This window comes from Amblyomma americanum, chromosome 1 (assembly GCF_052857255.1).
Source record: "Amblyomma americanum isolate KBUSLIRL-KWMA chromosome 1, ASM5285725v1, whole genome shotgun sequence".
Lineage (NCBI taxonomy): Eukaryota > Metazoa > Arthropoda > Arachnida > Ixodida > Ixodidae > Amblyomma > Amblyomma americanum.
This window is the reverse complement of record NC_135497.1, coordinates 444,796,703-444,820,060: the sequence shown is the minus strand read 5'-3', so window position 1 is coordinate 444,820,060 and position 23,358 is coordinate 444,796,703. Positions and strand designations below refer to the sequence as shown.

The 23,358-nt window shown below is 45.6% G+C and overlaps 1 protein-coding gene across 1 annotated transcript in view; it reads left to right on the top strand.

The window, feature by feature from the left end:
* The first annotated feature begins 4,693 nt into the window (after positions 1 to 4,693).
* The window catches only part of Sply (Sphingosine-1-phosphate lyase), a 128,486-nt gene continuing 109,821 nt past the window's right edge, over positions 4,694 to 23,358 (top strand). The window contains exons 1-2 of the mRNA XM_077650562.1: positions 4,694 to 5,152; positions 13,881 to 14,049. Coding sequence (XP_077506688.1) covers positions 5,135 to 5,152; positions 13,881 to 14,049 — 187 coding nt within the window. The 5' untranslated portion in view covers positions 4,694 to 5,134. The remainder of the gene's footprint in view (positions 5,153 to 13,880; positions 14,050 to 23,358) is intronic.

The following is a 23,358-nucleotide window of genomic DNA, read 5'->3' as shown; positions in this document are numbered from 1 at the left end:
CTATGTAGCCTTCGCATCCTTTGGTTACCCAAAGTGTGACGTCATCTGCATAGAACGTGTGATGTAGGTCTGGTATTTGTGCCAGTTTGGGGGGAATTTTGATGAGGGAGAGGTTAAAAAGGAAAGGGGACAGGACGGAGCCCTGTGGCGTTCCTTTACTTCCTAGTTTGATTGGGGCAGACTCTATTGTTCCGACCGTTATCACTGCTGTTCTGTTAGTGAGGAAGGATCGGATGTAGTTGTACGTCCTTTCTCCGGGGTTGATTTCTGACAAGTTTGTCAAGATGGCTTTGTGGGTGACGTTGTCGAAAGCTTTAACAAGGTCTAAACCCAATATTGCTTTCGTTCCTGTTTCCTCGTCAGCTTCAATTATGTCCTTGTTAAGCTGCAAGAGAATGTCCTGGGTAGATAGTTGGGCCCTGAATCCTAACATTGTTTCAGGTAGGAGGTTCATGTCCTCCGCATAGTTTTGGAGCCTATTGAGGATGACATGCTCCATGAGTTTGCCTAGGCATGATGTTAATGAAATTGGGCGTAGATTCTCAGTGCTGAGTTTCTTACCCGCTTTAGGAATAAAAGTGATTTTCGCGTGTTTCCACTCTGGTGGTATGTTGCCTGCATGCCAGTATTTGTTCATAAGGTCTGTAACCGCCGCGATCGACGTTGCGTCTAAGTTCCTGAGAGTCTTATTTGTTACTTTGTCTGGTCCTGCCGCAGATGTTGTCCGCAGTTTTCCAATTGCGTACCAGACCTCTGCGTCTGTGATGTCTGCGTCTAAATTTGGATTAGGAGTCCCCCGGTAGTCTGGTTGTGTGGTACTATCATCCGTGTTTAGATAACGTTCTGCTAGCTCTTTGATTAGGTCTTCAGTTGTACCCTCATATTTATGTATGAGTCTGTACAGTTGACTTTGTTGCACGGGACGTGTTTGTTCTGGATCGAGCAGGTGTCTTAGAAGATGCCATGTCTTCTTATTTCCGAGCTGTCCATTGACGCTTTCACATATTTGGTTCCATTGTTGTGTTTGGAGAGTAAGTGTATGTTCCTCGATTCGCCTCTCGATTTCAGCGATCTTTTTGCGTAGTCGCTTGTTGTGTTTTTGCTGCTTCCAGCGTTTTTGGAGGCCTTTTTGTGCCTGCCACAGGTGTAACAGTTTTGAGTCTGCAATCTGCTCCTCCTTCTCAACTGGCACCACAACGCTAGTGGAGCTGACATCCTCATTCAGGGAGATAACCCAGTCGCTAAGGTTAGAGATCTCCTTTGGAGCTGTTTTGTCGCGAAGTTGCCTGAACTTGTCCCAATCCGTGGTTCGTATTTCTTTTGCTTTGTTTTTAAGTTTTGTCGTGGGGAAGGTGATGCTAAGGATGAAGTGATCACTACCAAGGTTTTGCCCGGTGTTGACCCACTTTGCGTCCTTGACGTTTTTAGAGACGGATAAGTCTGGAGATGTGTCTACACATACACTGTTACCCATGCGTGTGTGGTCGCTCGGGTTGTTTAGCGTTGTGAGCCCTAGTGACTGTATGATTTGCCAGAGCAGGTTCCCTTTCGGAGTTGCTTTGGTATATCCCCATGCTGGGTGTTGAGCGTTGAAGTCTCCCACAATTAATAGTTGAGCCCTAGCAGCCAGCTTTACTGTGTTTATCAACAAGTGTGGGAGTCCATTGCCTTTGTTTCTGGGAGGGTTGTATACATTAAGGATGAAGAGATTTGAGCCTCCTTTTTGCCTTGGTACTATTTCAAGTAGGGTGTAATCTTCTTCCGAATCACTTATAAAATGTTGAATTGCGGTGATATTTCTATGCACCAGAGTGGCTGTGAAGGAGCCGGCTGCGTTACTAGTATCATAATGAGGTGGCAGATATGCTTTATAGCCTGGCAGTGTAGCCCTGCCGCTAGCTTCTTGCAATGCAATCACGTCTGGGGTTGGAACAGACGGTGCTTGTTGGATGTGGAGCTGCAAGTGGGCCCGCTTGCGGCGGAAGCCTCTGCAGTTCCATTGCCAAATTTCAAATTTTTGGCGTGGTGCCATGTTGGGTTATAGATGGTTGTGGCGTCGTGGACAGATCCACGGTGGGGGGTAGGCGGGCCTCGATAGTTGTAAGCCTATCCATTATTTGCTGCATGCAGGTGGCTATTTGGGATACCTGTCCCTCTAGTGTTGCAAAGCGAATATCTATCTCTGCAAATTTGGTAGTAACGAGGCCTTGGAAGGTTGCTTGTTCTGTTGATATAGCGCTAGTTCTCTCTGACAGAGTATTGATGTCTGCCCTGAGTTTGGTAGGCGCTTTCGACGGCTGCGGGGTGTCGGCTTCCGAAGCCTCGGCCTTTCTTTTGGATTCCTCGCCTTCTTTTGTAGGATGCGGTCTTTTAGTTGCTATTCTGGCGTCTCTGTCCGTCGCGTTATGGGCTGAAGACTGGGACGCGTTGGAGGGAGTGTGGCAAATAGCGTCTGTTTCCATCGCATTATTGGTCGAATCCTGGGACGCGGTGGGTGGCATTCTAGCCGCAGTGGCATTCTGTACCTGATGCGCTTGTAACAGGCGTTTAATGTCAGCCAACTCTTTTTTAAGGCTGGCAATTTCTCTGTCTCGGGATTGTAGTTGGATCTGAAACTCCTTCTCTCGAGCGTCAATAGATTGGGAGGCCTCTGCTGGCCAGCTCACCTTTTTATTGGAGCGGCTATCGCTGCGTCCGCGGCTTGAGCTTCTCTTGTCGTTCCCTGCAGGGTTCCCCAGGGGCGGGAAGGAGCTGGAGTTGTTCCGGCTGTGGCTTCCTCCTTTTCCGGTAGCACCGTGTTCCTTCTTCCTGGGCCTAGACTGGTGTCCGTGTAGTGATGAGTCGTTGTCCCCTTGCTTGGGTGTCTGGTTGCCATGGGGCGTTCCTTGTTTGTTCTTGTTGATCAGCCGGAATTTGCAGTTCCGGCTGCCTGTGTTGTGGCCCCCGTTGCAGACGATGCATACGGGTTGGCAGGTTGGCTGTTCTCCCTCAGGTGGAGGCGAGTGATTTTCTCCGCAGCGGCGGCAAAGGTTCCTTGTAGGTTTGTAGCAGACATCGGCCCGGTGTCCTACTCTCCTGCAGTTGTAGCATACCTCATGTTGCTCCCTGAAGGGGTGGACCCGAAAGACGCCGCACTGATAGATTACTTGGCTGGGTAGCTTCTTTCCAAAAAAGGTGATTTGTATTGTTCTGGATTTCCCGATCCTTCGGGCATCCACAACTTCTATTCCTTCGTTTCGGTTTCCAAAGCCTTGGCGAACCGCTTCGGGCGAGTCTCCCGCGTAGGCGTTGTAAATGACCCCTTTTACCGAGTCTTCGGGCGCCGCCACGTACGACGTTACGTTGTAGGTTTGATCTTGGAGGTTCAGTTTTTCAATATTGGCGTATGCAGTCGCCCGTTGACGATCGGGTGTGCATAGCGTAAAGGTGTTGTTGGCCGTATTGACTCTGATAATGTCTTCATTCTTCACCGTATCATACGGCAGCCTGGCCACCTCGCAGGCGCAGAAGAGTAGTAGTCCGGGCGCAAAGTCCCTCAGATTCCAACCTTGTGGTCGGCAGACGATTTTGTAGTCGTCGGTCGGTAAGCGCGGGAGAAGGGCTTTCTTGCTGAGTGCAAGTAGCTTCTTCCCGTTCTTTCGCGATGGAAAATTGGAATTAGGCTTGCCTTGGCCGTGCCCCTGCGCAGGCTCGTCGTCGGTTGATGCGGGCCCTTTATTCTTCAGGCCTCGTTGTCGGTCGCGGTAACGAAGAATGGTTTCCCATTTTCCGGCCTCGAGCTCCGACGGTGATATTTTCTCGCCTTCCACGGCGTACTCCATTTGTGCGGGTCCCTGGGCGCTCAGTTCCCGGCGGAGAGGTGACGAGCTAGGTCGAGCTCGATGGCTAGGCCGGCAGTCAGCCGGCAATATGCCTAGGTGTCCGTAGATTGGCAAAATCCGGCTGCAGCAGGCACTGGACAATGGCCCGGATGTCGTCCAAAATATTCGAGCCCGAAGGCTGACTCTTTCTGCCGAAAAGTGGCTTCGAGGCGGGAGCCCATGCGAGACACGTCAGCACAGCTCCGTGGATTGGATTGGATTCCACTCGGTTTAAACTACCGGTTTAAACTCGGTTTAAAACTACCGCCCGACAGCATATACGCTTAAGCGCAAATACGAAAAAGCACTTTGCTCCGAAAAAAGCACTTTGCCCCGCCGCGGTGGCTCAGTGGTTAGGGCGCTCGACTACTGAGCCGGAGTTCCCGGGTTCGAACCCGACCGCGGCGGCTGCGTTTTTATGGAGGAAAAGCGCTAAGGCGCCCGTGTGCTGTGCGATGTCAGTGCACGTTAAAGATCCCCAGGTGGTCGAAATTATTCCGGAGCCCTCCACTACGGCACCTATTCTTCCTTTCTTCTTTCACTTCCTCCTTTATCCCTTCCCTTACGGCGCGGTTCAGGTGTCCAAAGATATATGAGACAGATACTGCGCCATTTCCTTTCCCCAAAAAACCAATTATAACTCCGAAAAAAAAGCGTCCTCCTCCGACGGCGCCACGAGCCAAACCACACAATTTTTCTACTCCCACAGCGCCGCCGTGCGGCACCCGCGAGCGGCGGTGGAGCCGGCGCCCGACGGCCTGAGGAGAGCGTTCGGCCAGGCACAGAAAGTATAGAGGAGGCGCTGACGAGGGTCGCCGGTCAATCCAAACCACGACCGGCTTTATTACTAAGTAATAAAGCCGGTCGTGATCCAAACCGAGCGGCCGGCGCTGGCACGGGCAAGGCTTGGCCGGCTTGGCACGGGCTTGTATGCACGGGTGCGATCTGCGCGTGCTGAATGAACGTCTCGCCACCACTTGCGCGCGTCATATTCTGTTCGCTGGCACCGTGCACGTTGCAGCGGTAGTCTGCGGAGTCTCGAGAGCTCCTGTACCTGTCCGGCGGTTCAGGTGTCGACCGGAAAAGCGGCTCTAGCTTCTCACCTATCGCGGCATGATATCAGTGCTTTGGTGCGCCGATAAACGGGGCGCCTTCTACACGGCCAGGCGGCAGTCGGTTGCGTGCGGGCAGCGAAGCAAGATTAGCGGTCCCCGGTTGCCTCGATCCGCCCGCCTAGTAGTGTGAAGCCGAAGCTGAAGCTCCGTACGCCCAGGATGCCCGACTCGTCTCTGGTGAGCACTCTCGTGCTGCCATTCCTGGTTCCTGCGCTAGCGTCTAGCCGCGTGCCAAGCAGTCTCGTGGGACTCTCCTATATATACCACAAGGTGCAATTAACGTAGCGTCCTTACAAATCTCGCATGGGCACAAGTTGAAATGACTAGTGGCCGTGAGAGATTTCGCGGCTGGGATCTAGAACCTGAGCGATGTTCATCCGCGATAAACACGCGTTATCACTAGTTTATCTCGTAAAGACCTTTGACTGTTCCTACTCGGGGTTGGTCTACTGGCACCGGAAGCGCATCTTCAGTGATCATTAAGTGATAAGTACCCGCATGCAATCCTAAAAGGAAAAAAAAAGCTGTTGTGAATTGAATTAATGAAGGGGGCGTGAGAATTTCTTGGATGTAGGGTAAGGCCGACGCGGCAATTGAGGCGGTAAATTTTTTTCGAGACTAGTACTTTTAGGCTGCTTAAAAATGCTCTGAATGGCTCTTGGACGACGATGAAAGGAATATCAATGAACCGAGCTGTACACGCAGAGCATGGAAGTGCAAGGTATAAAAAGTGTAACTGAAGGAAGTGAAAGAAAAGCAGCACAAGTGCTAAAAAATCTTTAAAGGATGGTGAACGAAGATCATTGGTTGTCGCATATTAAAAAAGAAATTGTCTAGAAAGCTCTTGCATCATGTTGAGGTGCTGTTACCTGTGCTTGTATGCTGTTTGTCTTCCTTTTGTAGTTTTATACTGGTGTGCTTGTTCTGTTTGGACCGTGTTGTGTGCAGTAGGCATAAAATAAATTAATGATCTGCTTAGTTATAAATAGGTCATAGTGCTTTGCAGGATAATGAAACTGATGCTAAAAGTTTGAACAGTGGTGTATTTCGTTTACAAACAGAGAGAAACCTTTTCTGTAGGAAGAATTGGAGAATGCAGACCAGGTGCTTTTCGGTTAACCAGATTAGCCTGAGACATGTCGATGTATATGTAAAAAATTTATGGTAGTGGGTGGTGCTTCTGGAGGGTGAAGGGGGTGGGGTGGATCAAGGGTGGCACTGGGTGGATTGGAGGCGAGTGCTTCGAGAGCTTGAGCTCTGCATCCAGGAATAATTTTTGGGCCGCAACTGGCATGTATGTTCGAATTTTAACTGTGATGGCTGTATGCGCCATTCTGAATGCCATACCAAAAAATAGCGAGGTTACAGCTTGCTGTAAAGAGCGGAATCTGATATATACCAGGAGAAAGGAGCACGAGATAAGATTGAATCCTGGAGGCCATCAATGCGGTTGCTGTCGTTGTTGTAACAATGCAAGCAGCATAGGGTCTGTATGGGCAGAAGAGAAGAGGGTACTTGTATAATCGTGTAATGTTTTAGATGAGTTAATAGACTACTATCAAAGGCTATAGTAGCCTTCAAACATTACAAAGCATTTGATTCGACTGTAATGTTAGTAGTCACACAGGCCTTTGTAACTAGCTCAAGGAAAAGGCATATGTGAAGGTGCTAGACAATATCTATAGGGACTACACAGCAACCGTACTCCTCCACAGGAAAAGTGGCTTACTGCCATTTGGAATCGGTGTCCAGCAAGATAAGTTTCTCCCCCAGTGTTGTTCGCTGCATGTTTACGAGACTTGTCTGATGGGTTAATGTGCTAAGGGCTAGAGACCACAGTTTGTTCTTGCTGTGCATATTCGTGTTTTTGTACTCAACCCACTGCCCTCTGTAATATTTCTACCCTGAGGGTAGCAGTAAATTAAATAAATAAAATGAGAACACCTTACCTAGTAGCACCTGGTTTGCTGATGTCTGCCCCACTGATTAACTGAGGGGATGAATTTCAGCACGTGATTTAGGACGTAAACAGGCAAAGCAGAATGGTGGAACTGAAACTTTATATGGAGAAAACTTAAATACCGTTAAACAGTCTGGAAAGCGAACAACAGTTTACTATAGGCAGTAAAGGAGTACATCTGTGTAGGCATAATGGCTGCAGGTTCCAACCATGAGATGGAAATGGCAAAAAAAACATAAGTCTGGGTTGAAGTGCATATGGCAGGTACTCTCAAGTTGTGGATATCAGTTTACCAGTATCCCTCAAGAGGAAAGTACATAGCAGGTGTATCTTGGTAGCACTCACCTCTGGGTTAGATACAAGGAGGCTCACGAAAAGGCTTGAAATTAAACTGAAAACGACGAAGGGAGCCATGACAAGAGAATTGATAGGGTTAAAGTTAACAAAATTGTCAGAGGACAGTGGGTTAGAGAACAAAAAGGGGTTAATGACATCCTTGCTGAAACCAAGATGAAGAAATGAGCATGGCCAAGGCATGTAATGTGGAGAATGAATAGCAATGGTCCATGAGGGTAGCAGAGTGGATTCCAGGAGCAGAGAAAAATAGCAGGGGGGGATGGCAGTGGGTTGGGTGTGGAGATGAGATTAAAAATTTTGTGGGAGCAGGGTGGCTGCATCTGGTGCATAGTTAGACTCATTTGAAGCCAATGAGACACGTGTTTGTACTGCAGTGGAAATAACCATGCTGAAGGAGTGTGGAGATGAAGTGACTAGGAGGTAATCTGTTGGCTCCGGCCCATTTGAATTACTGCACCAAAAAAATGGGCACCAGTGAATGGCATTCCTTGATAGGCACATGAAATTATGCAATGAAATTCTGAAATGGCACACGAAATTATGAAATTAGTGTTATAGCATATATTGTGAAATGCTAGTGAACCCGATTACCCAAAAATGTATAACAATATTATTGAGTTTTGGGGAATCAACAGTGATGCTGTAATGTCTAACAGAATAATGTTGTGCATCATACTCTTGATTATAGCGATACGGTTAGGTTGAAATGCTGTTAGCTTTCATATTTGCATGTGTGGCTTTCTTGGGTGGATCTTAATTTTAATTATGCCTTTATTGGAGGTCTGTGAAGAAACTTTTATGGTGGTGGCTTGAAAAAACTCATAAGCAGAGTTAGTAGCCAGGTACAACAAGGGCTTATGCAGGTGTATTCACTATTGCCACTGCTGTTTATTATACGTTATACTATTAAAGGGAATGAAAAAAATCCTAAGAGCAGCAGACTAAGCTTTAAGTTGTCATGCCGATGACTGTGCCAGCAAGCGGCGAATCATCTACTATGCCTGGTACATTGTGCTTCGTGGAGAGTTGAGACCAGCAAAAAGCCGAAGGTGTCAGTGAGCAGGAGGCAATGGTTTAACCACTGAAGCTTATCAGTGTGGGAGAAACCAGGAGGAAAGCAAACTGGTGTGCAGTTATCATGGGCCAACCTTTGCTTGAAGAGCATAGTGACCTTAAACCTTTTTTTGGGATATGGAAAGGCACCGCATTGTATGTATGTAAATGTGGGGCGAAATTAGACGGGACTACTGATGGATTTGCTGAGATGCATAAAGCTGCATTGCAAACGTCACCATTCAGTTTGAGAGGCAGAGGAGCTGTGATGCATAGTGGAAAAGTGATGGGCTCTGGGAGTCCTGCAGTACTCCCACAAAAGCAACTATGATGCTGCATGAGGGGGAGCTGGTTAGGCTGCAAATAATGTGCGACTTGACACTTTGAAAAAAATACAAGTGTGAATTTAGATATGTGGAATAACAGATTTGGAAAAATGCTGTTGTAAAAAAAAATATGCTTAATGTATGGTATGTCATGTAAAACATTGGTTCTTACCTCTGAATTTCATTGCATTCAGTAGACTTTGTTCCTTGCTCAAGCAATTCAGTATGCCTCACATCTTTCACCATATCAGTGTGATACCTTTCCCTGTACTGTGTTATCTATATCACGTTTTCAATTTTGTCTTGCTTACATTACTACTTTTGTTCCGCCCCTTTTTCTTTTGCAGATTGTTTCCATGATTTGTGCAACTTGCACACTGCAAGTTGCAACTTGCACAGATCAGGAAATGTTTTATTTCCTGGTACATTGCCAGAGTTATTCTGTAACCTGTTTTGGTGTAATGACTTCATGTAAGGATTTTATCTACTAGTTTTCTTGTTCAAATTATATTGTACTGCAAACTAACTTCTTGGCCAGGCGTGGGCATGAGTGGCGGAACTTACCATCACCGAAAAGTTTAGGTTATGGTAGATTATTAATGCAATGCAGACTGCACCAGCACAGATGGCTCATTCGGAATGGCTGCTGCCTTGTACCTGAGAGTAAACTTCCCAGTCAGGATTGTAACTGAGTTAAGAAAGTATTCTACCATTGAAGCCATTCATTCACCTCCTTTATGCTTGGCTGTGGGCATGATTACATATTCCTTTTAGTCTCAAGGGTTTCCTTCGAGATGAATGCTTTTAATGCTAAAACAGCAGTGGAGGTATTTCTTCCAAAGAAAAACTTGCGTTACTAGTTGTGTAATGCCTGAGGTGTTGGAGTCACAGAGAGCAACTCTCTGCCTGACTCCCTCTATTCACCTCTTTGTCTAGTCATTCCTTCACATGTGTGTCCTCTCCTTCATAGTTGCGACCTGCTGTTCACTTGCTACACAATGTCTATTGGCATGGGTTGGGGTTGAAGATCTCGCAGCAGCATACTGGTGGTCTTTTCTATTTGCTTGTGTTTCACAGTGGGCTGTTTGGTTCCTTTGCCTGTAAAGAAAGCCACTTTCACAAAAAATATGCCCAAAGTAGAGCGACATTGTATGTGTATCTCTCTCTCATATCTGCGCATCACCTCAAGCTCAGTTGGCATTTTGTTTTTGTGAGCGATGAACCGTTTTGCAAGTGGATCTGTGGCTTCTACTTGAGTAGCAGCAGTTGCGGTTACTGGACACTTCCTCCGTTGTTGTCTCACAAAGGCCCTGCATTGTTATGGGAGTCAGAATTGTCATCAGCAAATCAGGGGCCCAGTTCACAAGGCTGTTTGTGTGACTGGCCAGGGCCTTTGTGCTGGCCAGTCACTGTAGCCAGTGATACGCCACAGGCCGTTCACAAACTGGAGTTTTCGGGAAGACAGCCTTTTGGATTTGGCTGCTGATTAGCTGCAAACTGCTTTGTTTTATGGTGCTGGTCTCACTATTATTTTTTTAAGGTTTCTTTTTCAGTGTCTCCATTGCAGATGCCTATGATTTTTTTTGTACATGGCATGGTTGGCATGCATCAAGTGAAAATGAAGAGTCAATACAGACCTCACAATAATAACAGAACAATTCTCACTTGTCTTTAGGATGAGTGGCAGTACTTTTATTCTTCCTGTTGATAAGTGTGTTTCGTTAAAATATCTCAAAATTGGCAATTAAGCTTGGGTAAGAACCTTTTATTCCCAAAGAAAACCATGGTCGCCTACTGGCTGTTCCAGACGGTGGGGAATTGCGACAAGAAAATTAAGGGTATGACGCGATAGCGTACTCGGTTAATTCCCATACATGCAGACGGTCATTCTCTGCTTTACATTCATAGATACCTGGGAGTCCTCATACACCTCCTGGCTCATCAGTGTAGCAGTTAAGCGATGCGCCACTGCCCTGCGATGGCAGGTGCTCCCAGTGGTGGGCCCAGGTTGCTATTGCCAAGCGACTAATCATTAATTTAACTGCCACCACGGTGGGCAGTTTGCTCACTATCCGGTGGGCAGGTTGTGATGATGCCTCAAGGTCACATAACCTAGGTGGCCCACGTGCCTTCTAGGTTGCTCTCTGGGAACCACCTTCCAGAGCCATGCCCATGATTTCTCGTTCACAATGCTCGCACCAGATTTTCTGGGGAATGGGCTCTTTAACGCTGTCTTGTTAATATGAATTGAACAATGTTAGATCCTTGGAGGCCATCTGTAATTGTTCATTTTTCACCGCTTAGTGGGACAGTTTCGTGGGCCTAGCTTCTGGCAAGGAAGCTGTAGAATCATTCAGCAAGCATACTGTTTGCAGCTGTGATAAAATGCCACATCCCTCATGACTGAAAACTGTTTAGAAGTGTGTTCAGAAAATGAATGGATGAAAAGTTCACTTGTTTGCTTAAATTTCATAGTTACTGCACAAAAGATAACTTTTTTCAGACATCAAGTGGAGCTAATTTCAGTTATGTTTTATATTTGAACTAGCTGCTGCTGAAGTCTGTGAATAAGTTACCTTTCATGCAGCAACTATGGAATATATGTAAACAGCTCATTTGTCTTCTACAAGCCTTACAATTGCCTTGTAGTAGACAACACCCAAACGAAACATATGGAAAATTTGAATAATATAGCATGCACTCAGCACAAACATTGATCCAGATTACATAAGCATTCTTTCATTTACAGTTCGAAGTGTTGCTAATTTCGTGCTGGTAATAAAGGATGCGACATTGAAAATTAAGTGTGCTTAGCAAAAACAGTACCTCAAATAATGTACAAAATGTCAGCCAGTGTCACGCAAAGAACATTTGTGAAACTTATGACATGTATTTTGTGTCTGTTTGCACCAGTTCTTTGCTGGAATTATTTGACTTATTACAAAAAAAAAAAGGGTTTGAATGACTATATGAATCTATTAAATGCAGATGAAATCAATGAAGCTAGCACATTGTTGAGAAGAGGCTGCATCCATAGCCCGTGATTAAATTTCAGTTGCGGTGTTTAGAAAATGCTCTGTAGAAAGTAGACAAGACCTTATGTTGAAACGTTGGATACTGGACTGAGGCTCTCCCTCAACCCGTGTTCATTTTGTTTTGTGGTGTCAAAAATCCCATCTTCCTGCCTCCTCTCTGCCGTGGATATGCACACATCGATGAGCGCCTGTATTAAAGGATGTGCAACATGTTCACCACAGGCAGTTTTTCTGCTTTGTCCTGTGTCATATTCAAGATGTAGAGAACTCTTGCAGCTTTACCATCTGCATTGGCTAGGTGAATAGACAATGTGAAAAAACAACGGACGATTTTTCTCAGCTTGGCACCCATCGGATTAGTGCTTATGCACTAAAAAATGCTGCTTTGTAGATTCAAGAAATCTCAAGAAACGTAGGAGGGTAGATGTGTAGGCCAGTTGGTGAGACATGAAGGAGCTAGACACCGTGTCCGCTGCGATGTCTAGCTCCTTCATGTCTCAAGAAACTCCACTTGGTATTGTAAGAAAATAAATGAAACAGGTAGAACAGGAAGGCATTGTTTGGTCCTCGAAACTTGGTGGCAGCTTTTTCCTAGCGTCTTGTGCCTTGGAAAAGCAAGAAGGGTGATGGAGGTGTACAGTCTCATTGCAGGGATACCCCACAGACAAAATGAGGTGGGAATTCACAACTTCTCCAGACTTCACATTGTAGGGTAGGGAATACTTGTACTCCTCAGAATAAGCAGTGGGTTCCTAGTGGCAGTAAGATTTTGAACCTGGTACCTCCTGCATACGAGGCAAGTGCTCTGCCATTAGGCAATTGCTGTGGTGATGTGGCCTAGTGGCACATAACTGCAGCCTATGGCCCTTGAACTGTGGAACTCGGAACTACATCAAGTCCTTTCAGAGTAACAGGCACAGCTGTTTTATATTATGTCCTGAGGTGCTGTGGTCAGATGTGAAGGAATTTCTTGCTGAAGGCTCTGCTTATTGCCTGTCGTAGCGGGAGCTGAATTATTACTTTCTACTCTGGTCTGCAAGGCACAAAAAATCAACGAATGTCTTATTACTGATTTATTTTCATGTTTCTACATACTGGCTGTATTGATTGATTGAAAGTCCTTTATTTTGAGAGGAAGGCACAGGGCTACTGTGGGGAGAAATGGGGAAAGAACGTTAGTCACACTTGAGGTCCGAATCGTTGTTTTCCGTATTGCTATGGCTGGACCTGATCAGAAGGGCTTTAGTCGGCACCCCTAGACCACGCTGATCAGGCTGCTTTGGCCCCCATATGCACCAAATAAGAGCTGTGTGTCAGTATTCGTGAGCAGCGCGGCATGGTAATCTATGTGCTGGAGGGACTGTATGGCCATTCTCCTAGTTTCAAATGCTGTACATTGCCAGAGTAAATGGGCAAGGTTTGCGTGACAGTAGAGCCCGCAGCGCGAGCACGCTACTGCGGTGATGTCGGGCCATCGCCATTTCGCCAGACTATATCAGCATAAATCTTATTGATGAAGACCCTTTGGGAACGTGAAAGGTGGGTCTTGTATGAAAAGAGAACTGGCGGAGTAAGTTCTTTGATGCAGGAACGACTTGAAGTGTGGAGAGATACACGGGTGTAGTGCATGGTAGCTACAGATGAGGTTGTGTAGCTTAGGAGGTCGTATGGGTTTGCTCTGAGGGGTTCAGGGTATTGAAGAATTGATCGCCCCACCTGCGGTAGCAGCAGTGGCATGTGAATGCACCATATTGCCCTTGGGCATACCTGTATGCCCTGCTGTCCAAATTATTTCCCTTATTTAATTTAACGATTGTAGTCAGGGTGAGGTCAGCCTCCAAAGTCTGTTAAATGCAGTCACTCAAGTCTGGCATGCATGCTGCGATTTCAGCTCATCACCATTAGCATTATAAGTGGTGGGTGTGAACAAGCCCTGCACACCAAGCAGCTGTGGGCTGGGATGAGCCTGCTTAAAAACTGAGCAGAAATGAGCTGCCTGTCTCTAGTCATATTCAGTGAGTGAGCACTACTACCAGGAGCGGCCACTTGGGCATGGGTAACAAAGCATAGCCTTGAATCGGAGTGTATCTTGTAATAACTGAAAAAAAAGTGACGAGAAAGGGCCTGATGATGGTGCAGCGCACTGTTCCTGCATATCTTGCTGAAATGTGCAGAAGGAGAGCCTGCTGTATGCCTTCTGGCGGGTATGCGGCCTCGTCAACCTCCACCGTGACATGCTCAATGCAAGGTATCAGGACACTGAGCCGGCTGTCCTCATTGTCACAACAGCCCTGGTTACATACATTGGGCAGCGTGCAGTACGTCGGATTGTCTATGGGGAAGGTGAGCCCTGCTTCCTCTTACTCATCACGTGCACTAGACACCACTTCAACTTTTCAGGCTAAGCCTGCATTTGTGGGTTCCTTGGCCGAAACAGCTGTTTTTGTCATCGCACTGGGCTAAGAGATCTCGGGCTGAAACTTGAGCCTGCGAAGTACCACAAGAATAAAAATCATGCCAAGGCTTTTGTTTTGTTAAAATCAATTCAGAGCCCCCCCCCCCCCCCCCCCAATGCATATATGCAACCAGCATGCACTGAACATTTACAACAATTCAGATGCACGGCAGTGATGGCAGGCAGGCAAGTGAAGTCTGTGAAAGTAAACAATTTACTTGGCAGAAGTGTTTCTCACAAAAGAAACTCCACAGTGATGGCAGATGCATAGTCATTGACCTAGCATGCTGAAGCTCTTGACTGTGCACCATTTGAGTGCAACATAAACCTTCCTGATAACCTGCTCACATCTTTGTGAACATTCCTCATTATGGCAGGTAATTATGCAAGCATTTTTGGAATCCTTCGTCAACAAGCTTGCCACATTGCCAAAGTAAGCAGTGGAAAGGTTGTCTTGCGTGGCAATGAAAATTAAACCATACAGAACTTTGTGGCATATCCGCTGCATAAGCTCGATTCTGTGAACAGAGACAGTCATTTGGATTGGGAAGTAAATCCTAGTCAGGTGCCAGAAGCATGCTTCTCAGCTGGGGCAGTGAAGAATTCTAAAGCCGTTTTCTTGTTGCCTGTTAATCATTCTGTCCTTAAGCATGAACTGAAGCCTAAGATGCATTCGCACCCACCTCGTTGGCTCAGTGGTTTGGGCTTTCAGCTGCTGACCCGAAAGATGCAGGTTTCATCCCTGCGGCAGAGCCGTATTTTGATGCAGGAAAAATGTAAAAACGCCCGTGTACTATTCGATGTGAGCTCACGTTAAGGAACCCCAGATGGTCTAAATTAATCTGTAGCCCTCCACTAGAGTGTCCCTCGTAGCCTGAGATGCTTCGTTGCGTTAAAACTCCTCAATCCTGAGGTGCAGTCACGCTTTTGTTTTGAAAAATCTTCTGTTGTGTGCTCATAAGGCTGTACATGCACACCAAGCACTATTTGAAAGACTCCTGTGACTTCTTCCAACCTTTCAGGTAACTGCATGTACTGCTTGAATGTTACTTCTACTCATGTGTAATTGGGCATTTTTTTGGCACGTCAGTGAAGTCAAATGAACAGTCTGTGGCAAATAGCTTGACTTCTATGCCGAATGTGGTCACTATCCTCCTTTTCTCCTAAAGTTATACTAAAACTTGAATATAATTGAATTTTTATTTTGCAGCAAGGTGTTACAAGGAAAGCCAGGGAGAAAGCTGTATAAACAATTTAGAGATCCTGACTTCCTATTTACAGAGCAGCATTGAAGGTAGCGCGAGTATATCTGCAAAGAAAAAGAAAAAAGTGCAGAATGATGATCATCTATGCTCAGCATAGCGAACCCATCTTGGATGCTCGTGCATCATGTGTCACAGTTGAAAAAACAAAAACAAAAACGAGATCATAAGAGGAATTGTGGTCTAGTAAAAGTTGTAAGTAGTGCACAGCACACAATAAGGAGGACTATGGAGCAGACAAAATCAGTTAACTTAGTGGAGTTGACATGAGTTGGTAGAATGGCATTAGCAAGAAAACTACTGCACTAATCATTGGCACAATTTTTTAGAGAAATTTTAGGTAGGGCAAAATCACCATGGCAATAGAGTTCGTTCATTAGTGTAGGTAACATACAGTAGAATCTCGATGATATGAATTCCTCAGGAACATTCAAAATATTCTTATCATTCCGAATTCGTATGATCCAAAACAAGCCAACTTCAACATGAATGTGAACAAAAACTTTATTATGGTTAACTACTTCTGGCTGAAAAAGTCTGTAATGCACTTCTCTTCTGCACTTTCCTGCCCTCGATGTCGCTGACCAGCCCCATCTGAAATGCATAAAACAGTGCAGCGGTTTCGTCGCTCATGTTGCCGGCACCAGCGGTGCGGTGCAGGACATCAAGCACGTGAAAGGTTTCTGCCATTGATGGCGTTTGGTCTGACTCATTGGCATCTTCACTATTGCTGTCAGGATCCTCGAGTTCATCTCAGTCTGCTTCATTGACTAACTCTTCCATGGTTCTTAACCCGCATGTAGCAACGTCGTCGTCTGCGGTTAAGAAGTCTCGAGCCGAAGCTTGAGTTGCGAGACTGTACCAGCCTTCAATCGTGAAATCCTCACTGGGCTCTTGATTATCTTCCGTCAGAGCCACATCAGGCCCCATGTAAAATCCACATTTTCGAAAACAATTAGAGGTTGTCCCTGCAGTCACATTGTCCCAAGACATGGCTAGGAAGTGCACTTAGACTTATCCGCAAATTCACATCTTTGCGCTGAATTTTTGCCAAAAGACGCCTCACTAAAAGTCCTTTGAAGTGATACTTAACGTTGCGAATGATTCCCGCGTCTAGTGGCCACAGATGGCTGGTAGTGTTCGTTGGCTCAGGAACCTGACTGTGATGTTGTTGAAAGTCATTTGCTTTGGTAGGGCAGAACACTGTTTGACAAAAAGCAAAATCCCTCGGTTTTTGGATGCCATTTTATGGTCCAAGTTTGTGAGGAACTCACAAAATAAATCTGCAGTCACCCATGCCTTTCGGTTCCCTCTGTACAAAACAGGCAAGCGTCCTTCCGATCAGAAACACCTTGGCTGCTTAGACTTGCCGATGACTGTAAGCTGCAGCTTCTCCGAGCCGTCATCGTTGCAGCAAAAAAGCACCGTCACTCGTTCCTTGCTTTTCTGGCTGCCCTGGCATGCCTGGCCTTTCACGCACAAAGTCCTCTCTGGGTGCAGACTGAAGAAGAGGCCCACCTCGTCGGCATTAAATATGTCGCGCGGCGCCTACTCTGAAATCGGAGCCGGCAAAGTGTTCAGCCAATCGTCAACAGCTGACTCGTCCACTTTCTTCCCTTCACCCTCCCTCCTGTCGGGCTCGTGACTCACCTTGACTTGTCAGGTTGCTACAGGCAACGCATTGTAGCGCACGCCCGGCAAAAGGGAGGCGGGGGTAGAGAGGGCCAGTGGCGGCAGCTGGTACCCTCTCCCCCTCTGCATGGGCTCGCTTGCGTGCGCGGGTGGTTGGTCGCGTGTTCATATCATCCGCGCCGTCTTGCAAAATTGTTCGTATAATCCCGAATCGTAATGCATTCTGTACAATGTAGACCATCCAAGACACTCGAAATTCATATCATCCCGAAATTCGGATCAACCATAATCGTATCATCGAGATTCTACTGTATTTTGCATCATTTGTTCGGCATAATCGGTACGACATTTCTTAACATTCCAAGGCTCTGCTCTGTGGGTGTCATACACTTTTCTGTTTAGGTGTAACCGAGCGAGTCGGTGAATCTGTAGCAGTGGATTGAATCATTTCAATATTGGCGCTTGAAAAAATCATTTCCTGGTGCCTACCACTTATTTTATTATTTACTCGAAGTTTCAACACGCTACTCTAGAATTTCCAAGATTTTGTGGGTCCTGCAATTGTCTCTTGCAATAGTTATGTGTGTGCAAAACATGCTGAACCTTTTGCAATATGGCTCTCTGTATCTGCTAGAGCAGCTGTTTGTAAATGTGGGCAGGCCGTGGCAGTCATGCACTCCTGTGCTATTTTCGCAAACACTACTTTAATCCAACATGGTTTGCGTCTTTTAGAGTTAGAGTTAAGAAATTTTTTTAAGCCACAGAAGACAGGAAAACAAGTGGATGAAAGAAACAAAAACCTCGAAGCCATTGCATTTTGTACAGCGTTGCTCGTGCACAGTTTTGTTTCTGTAGCGAGAGCGTGGAAAGAGTGAGCAGTACAGTCGCTGTCTTTGCTGTATCTTTGTCCTCACAAGGCTGTGGGCCCGTGAATGCCAAGCTAGAAACAAAACAAAAAGCAAGAAAGGGTATTTGTGCTTTGCCTGCACCTCATGCAGGGGCGTGGTATTGCCGCAAGCAATAACATGGCCGTGCCTGAGCGCCACTTTTTGTTTTCCTGTAGAAAATATCAGTTGTTGCTATGCCCTGCTACACTGAAATAGTTGGGTCCTCTCAGACGTGGGCATCTTCCTTGACATCATGTCAGAGGCATGTCTGATGTGTCGTCTCACAATACTACAGTAGCCTACAATACTTTCGTCCGCACTAAACTGAATATGCCTCCCCTATTTGGAACCCACTCCAAGCTTACTTAATTGACACCCTAGAAGCTGTTCAAAATCGTGCAGCCCGCTTTATTTCATCCGACTGTCGCACCTGCTCTAGCGTTACAAATATAAAATTATCTCTCGACATGGGCCCTCTGGCGCACATGCGGAAAATTGCCCGTTCGTCTTTATTCTACAAACTATACCATTGTTTTCCTTCACTTCGGGACTCCGTTCTCCTTCCGCCCCTCATAACTTCGCGCCGTCTCTTCAACTCCATGAGCATTCTATGCATACACGGCTCCACTAACGCATTTAACAAGTCATTTCTGCCTGTTGGCATTGATGAATGAAATTCATTACCCAAATGCATTGTCATCGAACACAGTCCGTGTAAGTTCTGCCAACTGCTGCTGTCACACTTAAAAACCCGATGTTTGATTATTCGTCCCTTTGCGTTTTACTACTGTTCTATGCATGTTTAGCCACTCTCTCTGACGGGTTTATGTACATTTTCTCTTTATATCCTGCTAGTATATGTATAATGCACTGATTGTCACCTGTTGTATTCTTGTGATGCAACGCCTCCCCCTTATGTAATGCCCCGCCACCCAGGGGTCTTTAAAGGTCAATGAATGATGATGATGAACTGTGCCTGACACAAACTTACCATCCCTATGGTGCACCTTAATCATCGAAATGCATCATCGCCACCAAGTTAAGTTTCACCAAACAAAGATGAGCGGTTGTGCTCTGATGCCTGTGGCAAATGCTGCTCTTTGTGGTGGCAACACGTTTGTGCCTATGGAGGCACACCGAAATTTTCATGCCAGCCTTAAGAGCAGTAGCATTTGCAGTGTATAAGTGGTACGAGCATACTGCACTGTTTCTAGAGGACCCAGCATCCTTTTTTTTCACCACTGCAGTCACCAATGCAACTATCTGTTCATCTGTCAGATGTTATCAGGACAGCAGCTTTTCATGCAACAGTTTCATTGCACTGAAAAAAAAAACAAAAAATGTTAAGCACACAAAACTCTTGGAATGCACATGCAGGCCTTCGTTCATTATTACTAACATGTGGAGGGGGAGGGGGGACCTGTATGTTATATGTGTGTGTTTGTTTTGTCATCTAAAAAAAGTAAGGTATGAAAAGCGGTCAATCCTCTAGCAAGCGATAAATTTCATGCCTGTGGCATTTCGAAGGAAAGTTTCGCAGCTCATTTTGAGCAGACTATTGCGGTTACAGCAGAGCCATGGCTGTTCTGGAAGCGCCACTAGAGAAGTCTCCTGAGAAGAAACCATTGGTAAGCACTTTGTGCAAGGTTCAAAGCACATAAAGGCATCTTGGCTTGCATAACATCATGTGCTGTAAAATGGCAATTAGTATTGCCTGCACTATCTCCCAGCTGCTGCTGCAGCTCCTTATGGGTAGCATCTTCATTCCTGACTACTGTGCGAGATAAATTATTTTTTTTTACTACTGATACATTTGAAAAAGTGAAAGCAGTTTGCTTTTGTTACCAATAATTTCAGTGCACATAGACTTATTGGTTAACATATTTATGTCCGAGGAGAAAGCTAAATTTAGTGTATTACACAATTTGAGAACAAATTAATATGTGACACAGCCACAGCTTTGTGCCCACAGTCATCCATCTATCTTGGCATTTTTTGGGTGTGGCTTTTGGCTGCTTATGCATAGACAGCACTTCTGGCACCGCATGCAAAATCTTTGCGAGTGGGTGGTATGTGTGATGCCATTTTTATTCAGTATAGCTTCCAGTTTCTTTCACTTTGTACCTGCGGTGTAGGCTTGTCACTGTTGAATGCACATGAGGGAATAACTTTGCTACAAAGTGTTGTGTATTTTTTTGGAGAACTGACTATTGTTATTGTTTCCTCTGTATCATAGTCAGGGTCCTAAGTGATAGCTTTTGCAAGAACGACTTGACTGTACAGTCATAATATTGCAGACTTCTTTCAAGGTTTTCTCTGGTTATCTGTATTTTTGGTCAATGGCCATTGTGTAGTCTCCTCTTGGGGTAATGCAAAAAAGTTTGGCAAAGACAAACCACTAAACTTGTGCACATTCGTTAGCACAAACACAAGCGTTTAGCATGTGTTCTCATGCATAATCGTTTAAAGTGGCTCTACCAAAACACAGCGATAAGCTCTATATTTTGTGCCATTCCAAAGTGTGGTACGTATCGGAAGTCTTACATGATCACTCTCAGTACCTAGCTAACTGCGTAGATGCCACTGCATTTTAACTGTAAAAACATGTATGGGTTGGCAGAAGTTATCGGGTTGAAATAAAGACACAAGTGAGGATCAGTGAGTGTTGTAGCCTTGACGTGACAAACCATTCCTTTATTAGTGACTTCTTATCTGTTGTGTGCATTGGCAAATACAACCTTTGTCAAATAAAATATACTGCCCATTGGGTTTGCTTTTGGGCCATGCTGTGTGGTTCTTCTTGCATTGTCAACATTCCATATCTTGAGACGGAACTCTTGTCCTCACTGCTTTTGAGCTGAGAACCTTCAGGGATGCCACAAGCGCCCCACTACACGGCCGAGAAGCACACCTCTGGGGCTGTATATTTTTGACAAAGGCTGTACATGTGTCTTGAGTTGTTTCTTTGCCAAAGAGATTGGGACCTCCAATCACAACATCAAAGCGCATTTTTTTGTTTGTTTCTTTGACCCTTCCACAATGTGCCTCATACTTAATGCCCACACCCATGGCACTCGTCCTGTCACCTTCACAGCTTTTGCGGCATGAGCTCCGCCACCTCGTTTTTCAGCTATGATATGTGGGAAGGCCCACTTGCAAAATTTTGCATGAGGTTCCCGAAGGGCCGAGTCAAGGTGTCTGTTACAGCAAGGCAAGCAATCGTTTATAAATCCAGCCTTTTGCATTGTGCATTGTAACCTGCGCACCTCTTCAGTGAGCGTATGTGATGTAACGGCGTACGTGACGATGATTTGAGGGCCCCTGTTGCCAGACCAAAAAATAGCCCGATATAATCACTGATCTGTAGTTTTGATTCACTACAAGATTTGAGCGAGCCAGCGTCAAGAGCTGGAATGATAACACATTATGTATAAGTAGTTATATTGCCGGTTTTTCCATGCCTCACGTGACCTAAGCTCCAACTACACATCCCAGCCATCGTTCGGTTGATGAAACCGAAACTGAAACACCACCAAGAAATTCAATTATAAATTATTTAGCTGTCATAGGCAAATACCATGGGGTGACCTATGCATATTAATGTCAAAAGCCTTGTTTGAAAGACGAAAACACGAAAGCAAAAATTTGGTGCCTACACTCTTAACTCTTTCAGGTACACGAGTTTATGCTTGCAGTAAAACTTAATTTCATTGTGTTGGTCTTGAGAGAACACTATACATTAAAAAGAAAAAAAATATTGGAAACTGACAGATTTAGCTCAAAATTTCAGGTGACCACTGTGATGGAATGGTCTCCATTCACTTCCTGTGGGACTGTGTAAAGCAGTTATTTTTCCTCGGGTAGAGGGGAACAGTGCAGCTTTCACACATCAGTGTCATTCATGATGACATCCATTAGTTCTGCATCTTTCCTACCTTTTCGATGGGCACCGAATAATTAGCTCAAACACTCCGCATCCCTCTTCATATTCATCTCTCCCTAACTTGACACGAGGCAGGCACAACACAATTTTATATTTACCCATAGCCCAAAGCATATACGGATGGCACTCGGTACCTTTCATCGGGGCTAAAATATGGAACAACATTCTATGTAACCTGAAACAAGCTTCTAACCTTTTGTCCTCACTGAAACAGTACTACCTTAGCAAGCAATGCAACGCACCAAATTAAATACATGTTGTTTGTAGCACTGCTCCATAAAGTGATTGATGCTTAATAATGTTTGTAATGGAGCCTTGCAGAAACACCGATTTGGGCCAGTTGATGCTGATACATGACAGAATTTTTTGTTGTCTAACGTTCGACGAAATATCATCTGGTCAGGGTGAAGCATAATAACAAGGTTAATTTTAGGTCACTGACCAAGTCACAAACTAACGAAAATGGTGTTTCAAGTCCCGTATGGGACCCTTGTTCTCAATAAGACTGTCAAGGAAGAAGGCGGGATTATATAGTTTTCAGGGTTGTTGCTAATCTTTTTGCGTGGATATGAAGAGAGCCTTGATTAATGTTCAAGGTGTCTTTCATCGTCTGGTTGACTAATGATTCTAGATGCAGTCTTTTCAAATTATTCCTTTCTGTGGCTACAATCTCCGCCTCGTCCTAGGCTATCTCGTGGCCAGTGGTCTGCATGTGCTCGGCGATAGTGTTCTTTGATGCGCGGTTGCTCCTTACGTCACCTTGATGATCTTTCATTCGTCGCTGGAAGTTCCCGGTTTCGCCGATATAGACGGATGTGTGTCATTCGATGTTTGCTCATTGTTCACAAGTGTTCCGGTCGAAATTGCCATACAAGCCTGCAAAGAGGCCCTGAAGAACGATCCATCTTTCCCCGATTGTACGCCGTTGGAAGTTATCGAGATCACTGAACTCCTTCGCTTCTGTCTGGCTAACACGTATTTCGTTTACAACGGTACGCTGTACAAGCAGATCTTTGGTACTGCTATGGGAGCGTCAATTTCAGTGACGGCTGCCAACATTACATTGGAAGCCATTGAAAGCAAAGCCTTGAACTCATTCAAGCCATGTCCAAAGGTGTTCCTGAGGTACATGGACGACTGCTTTTGCATTCTGAACAAGCATCATCTGCAAAGCTTCCTTGAGCATCTCAATGCCCCGGAGCCATCTATAAATTTTACCGTGGAAGAGGAAATGAATGGCAGCATCCCGTTTTTGGACATCAACGTCAAGCATGACGCGTGCCGCTTAAGTTTTAACGTGTTCCGAAAGCCGACGCACTCCGGACGATATCTTGATTTTGAATCGTCCCACCCCTTGGCTCACAAACAATCAGTTGTCTCGTCACTATGAACTGTGCAAGAAGTGTCTGCGCAGACCCATCAAGCTTCAGCAGTGAAATTCAACACGATAGCAAGGCGGGCAAGTTGGTGTTA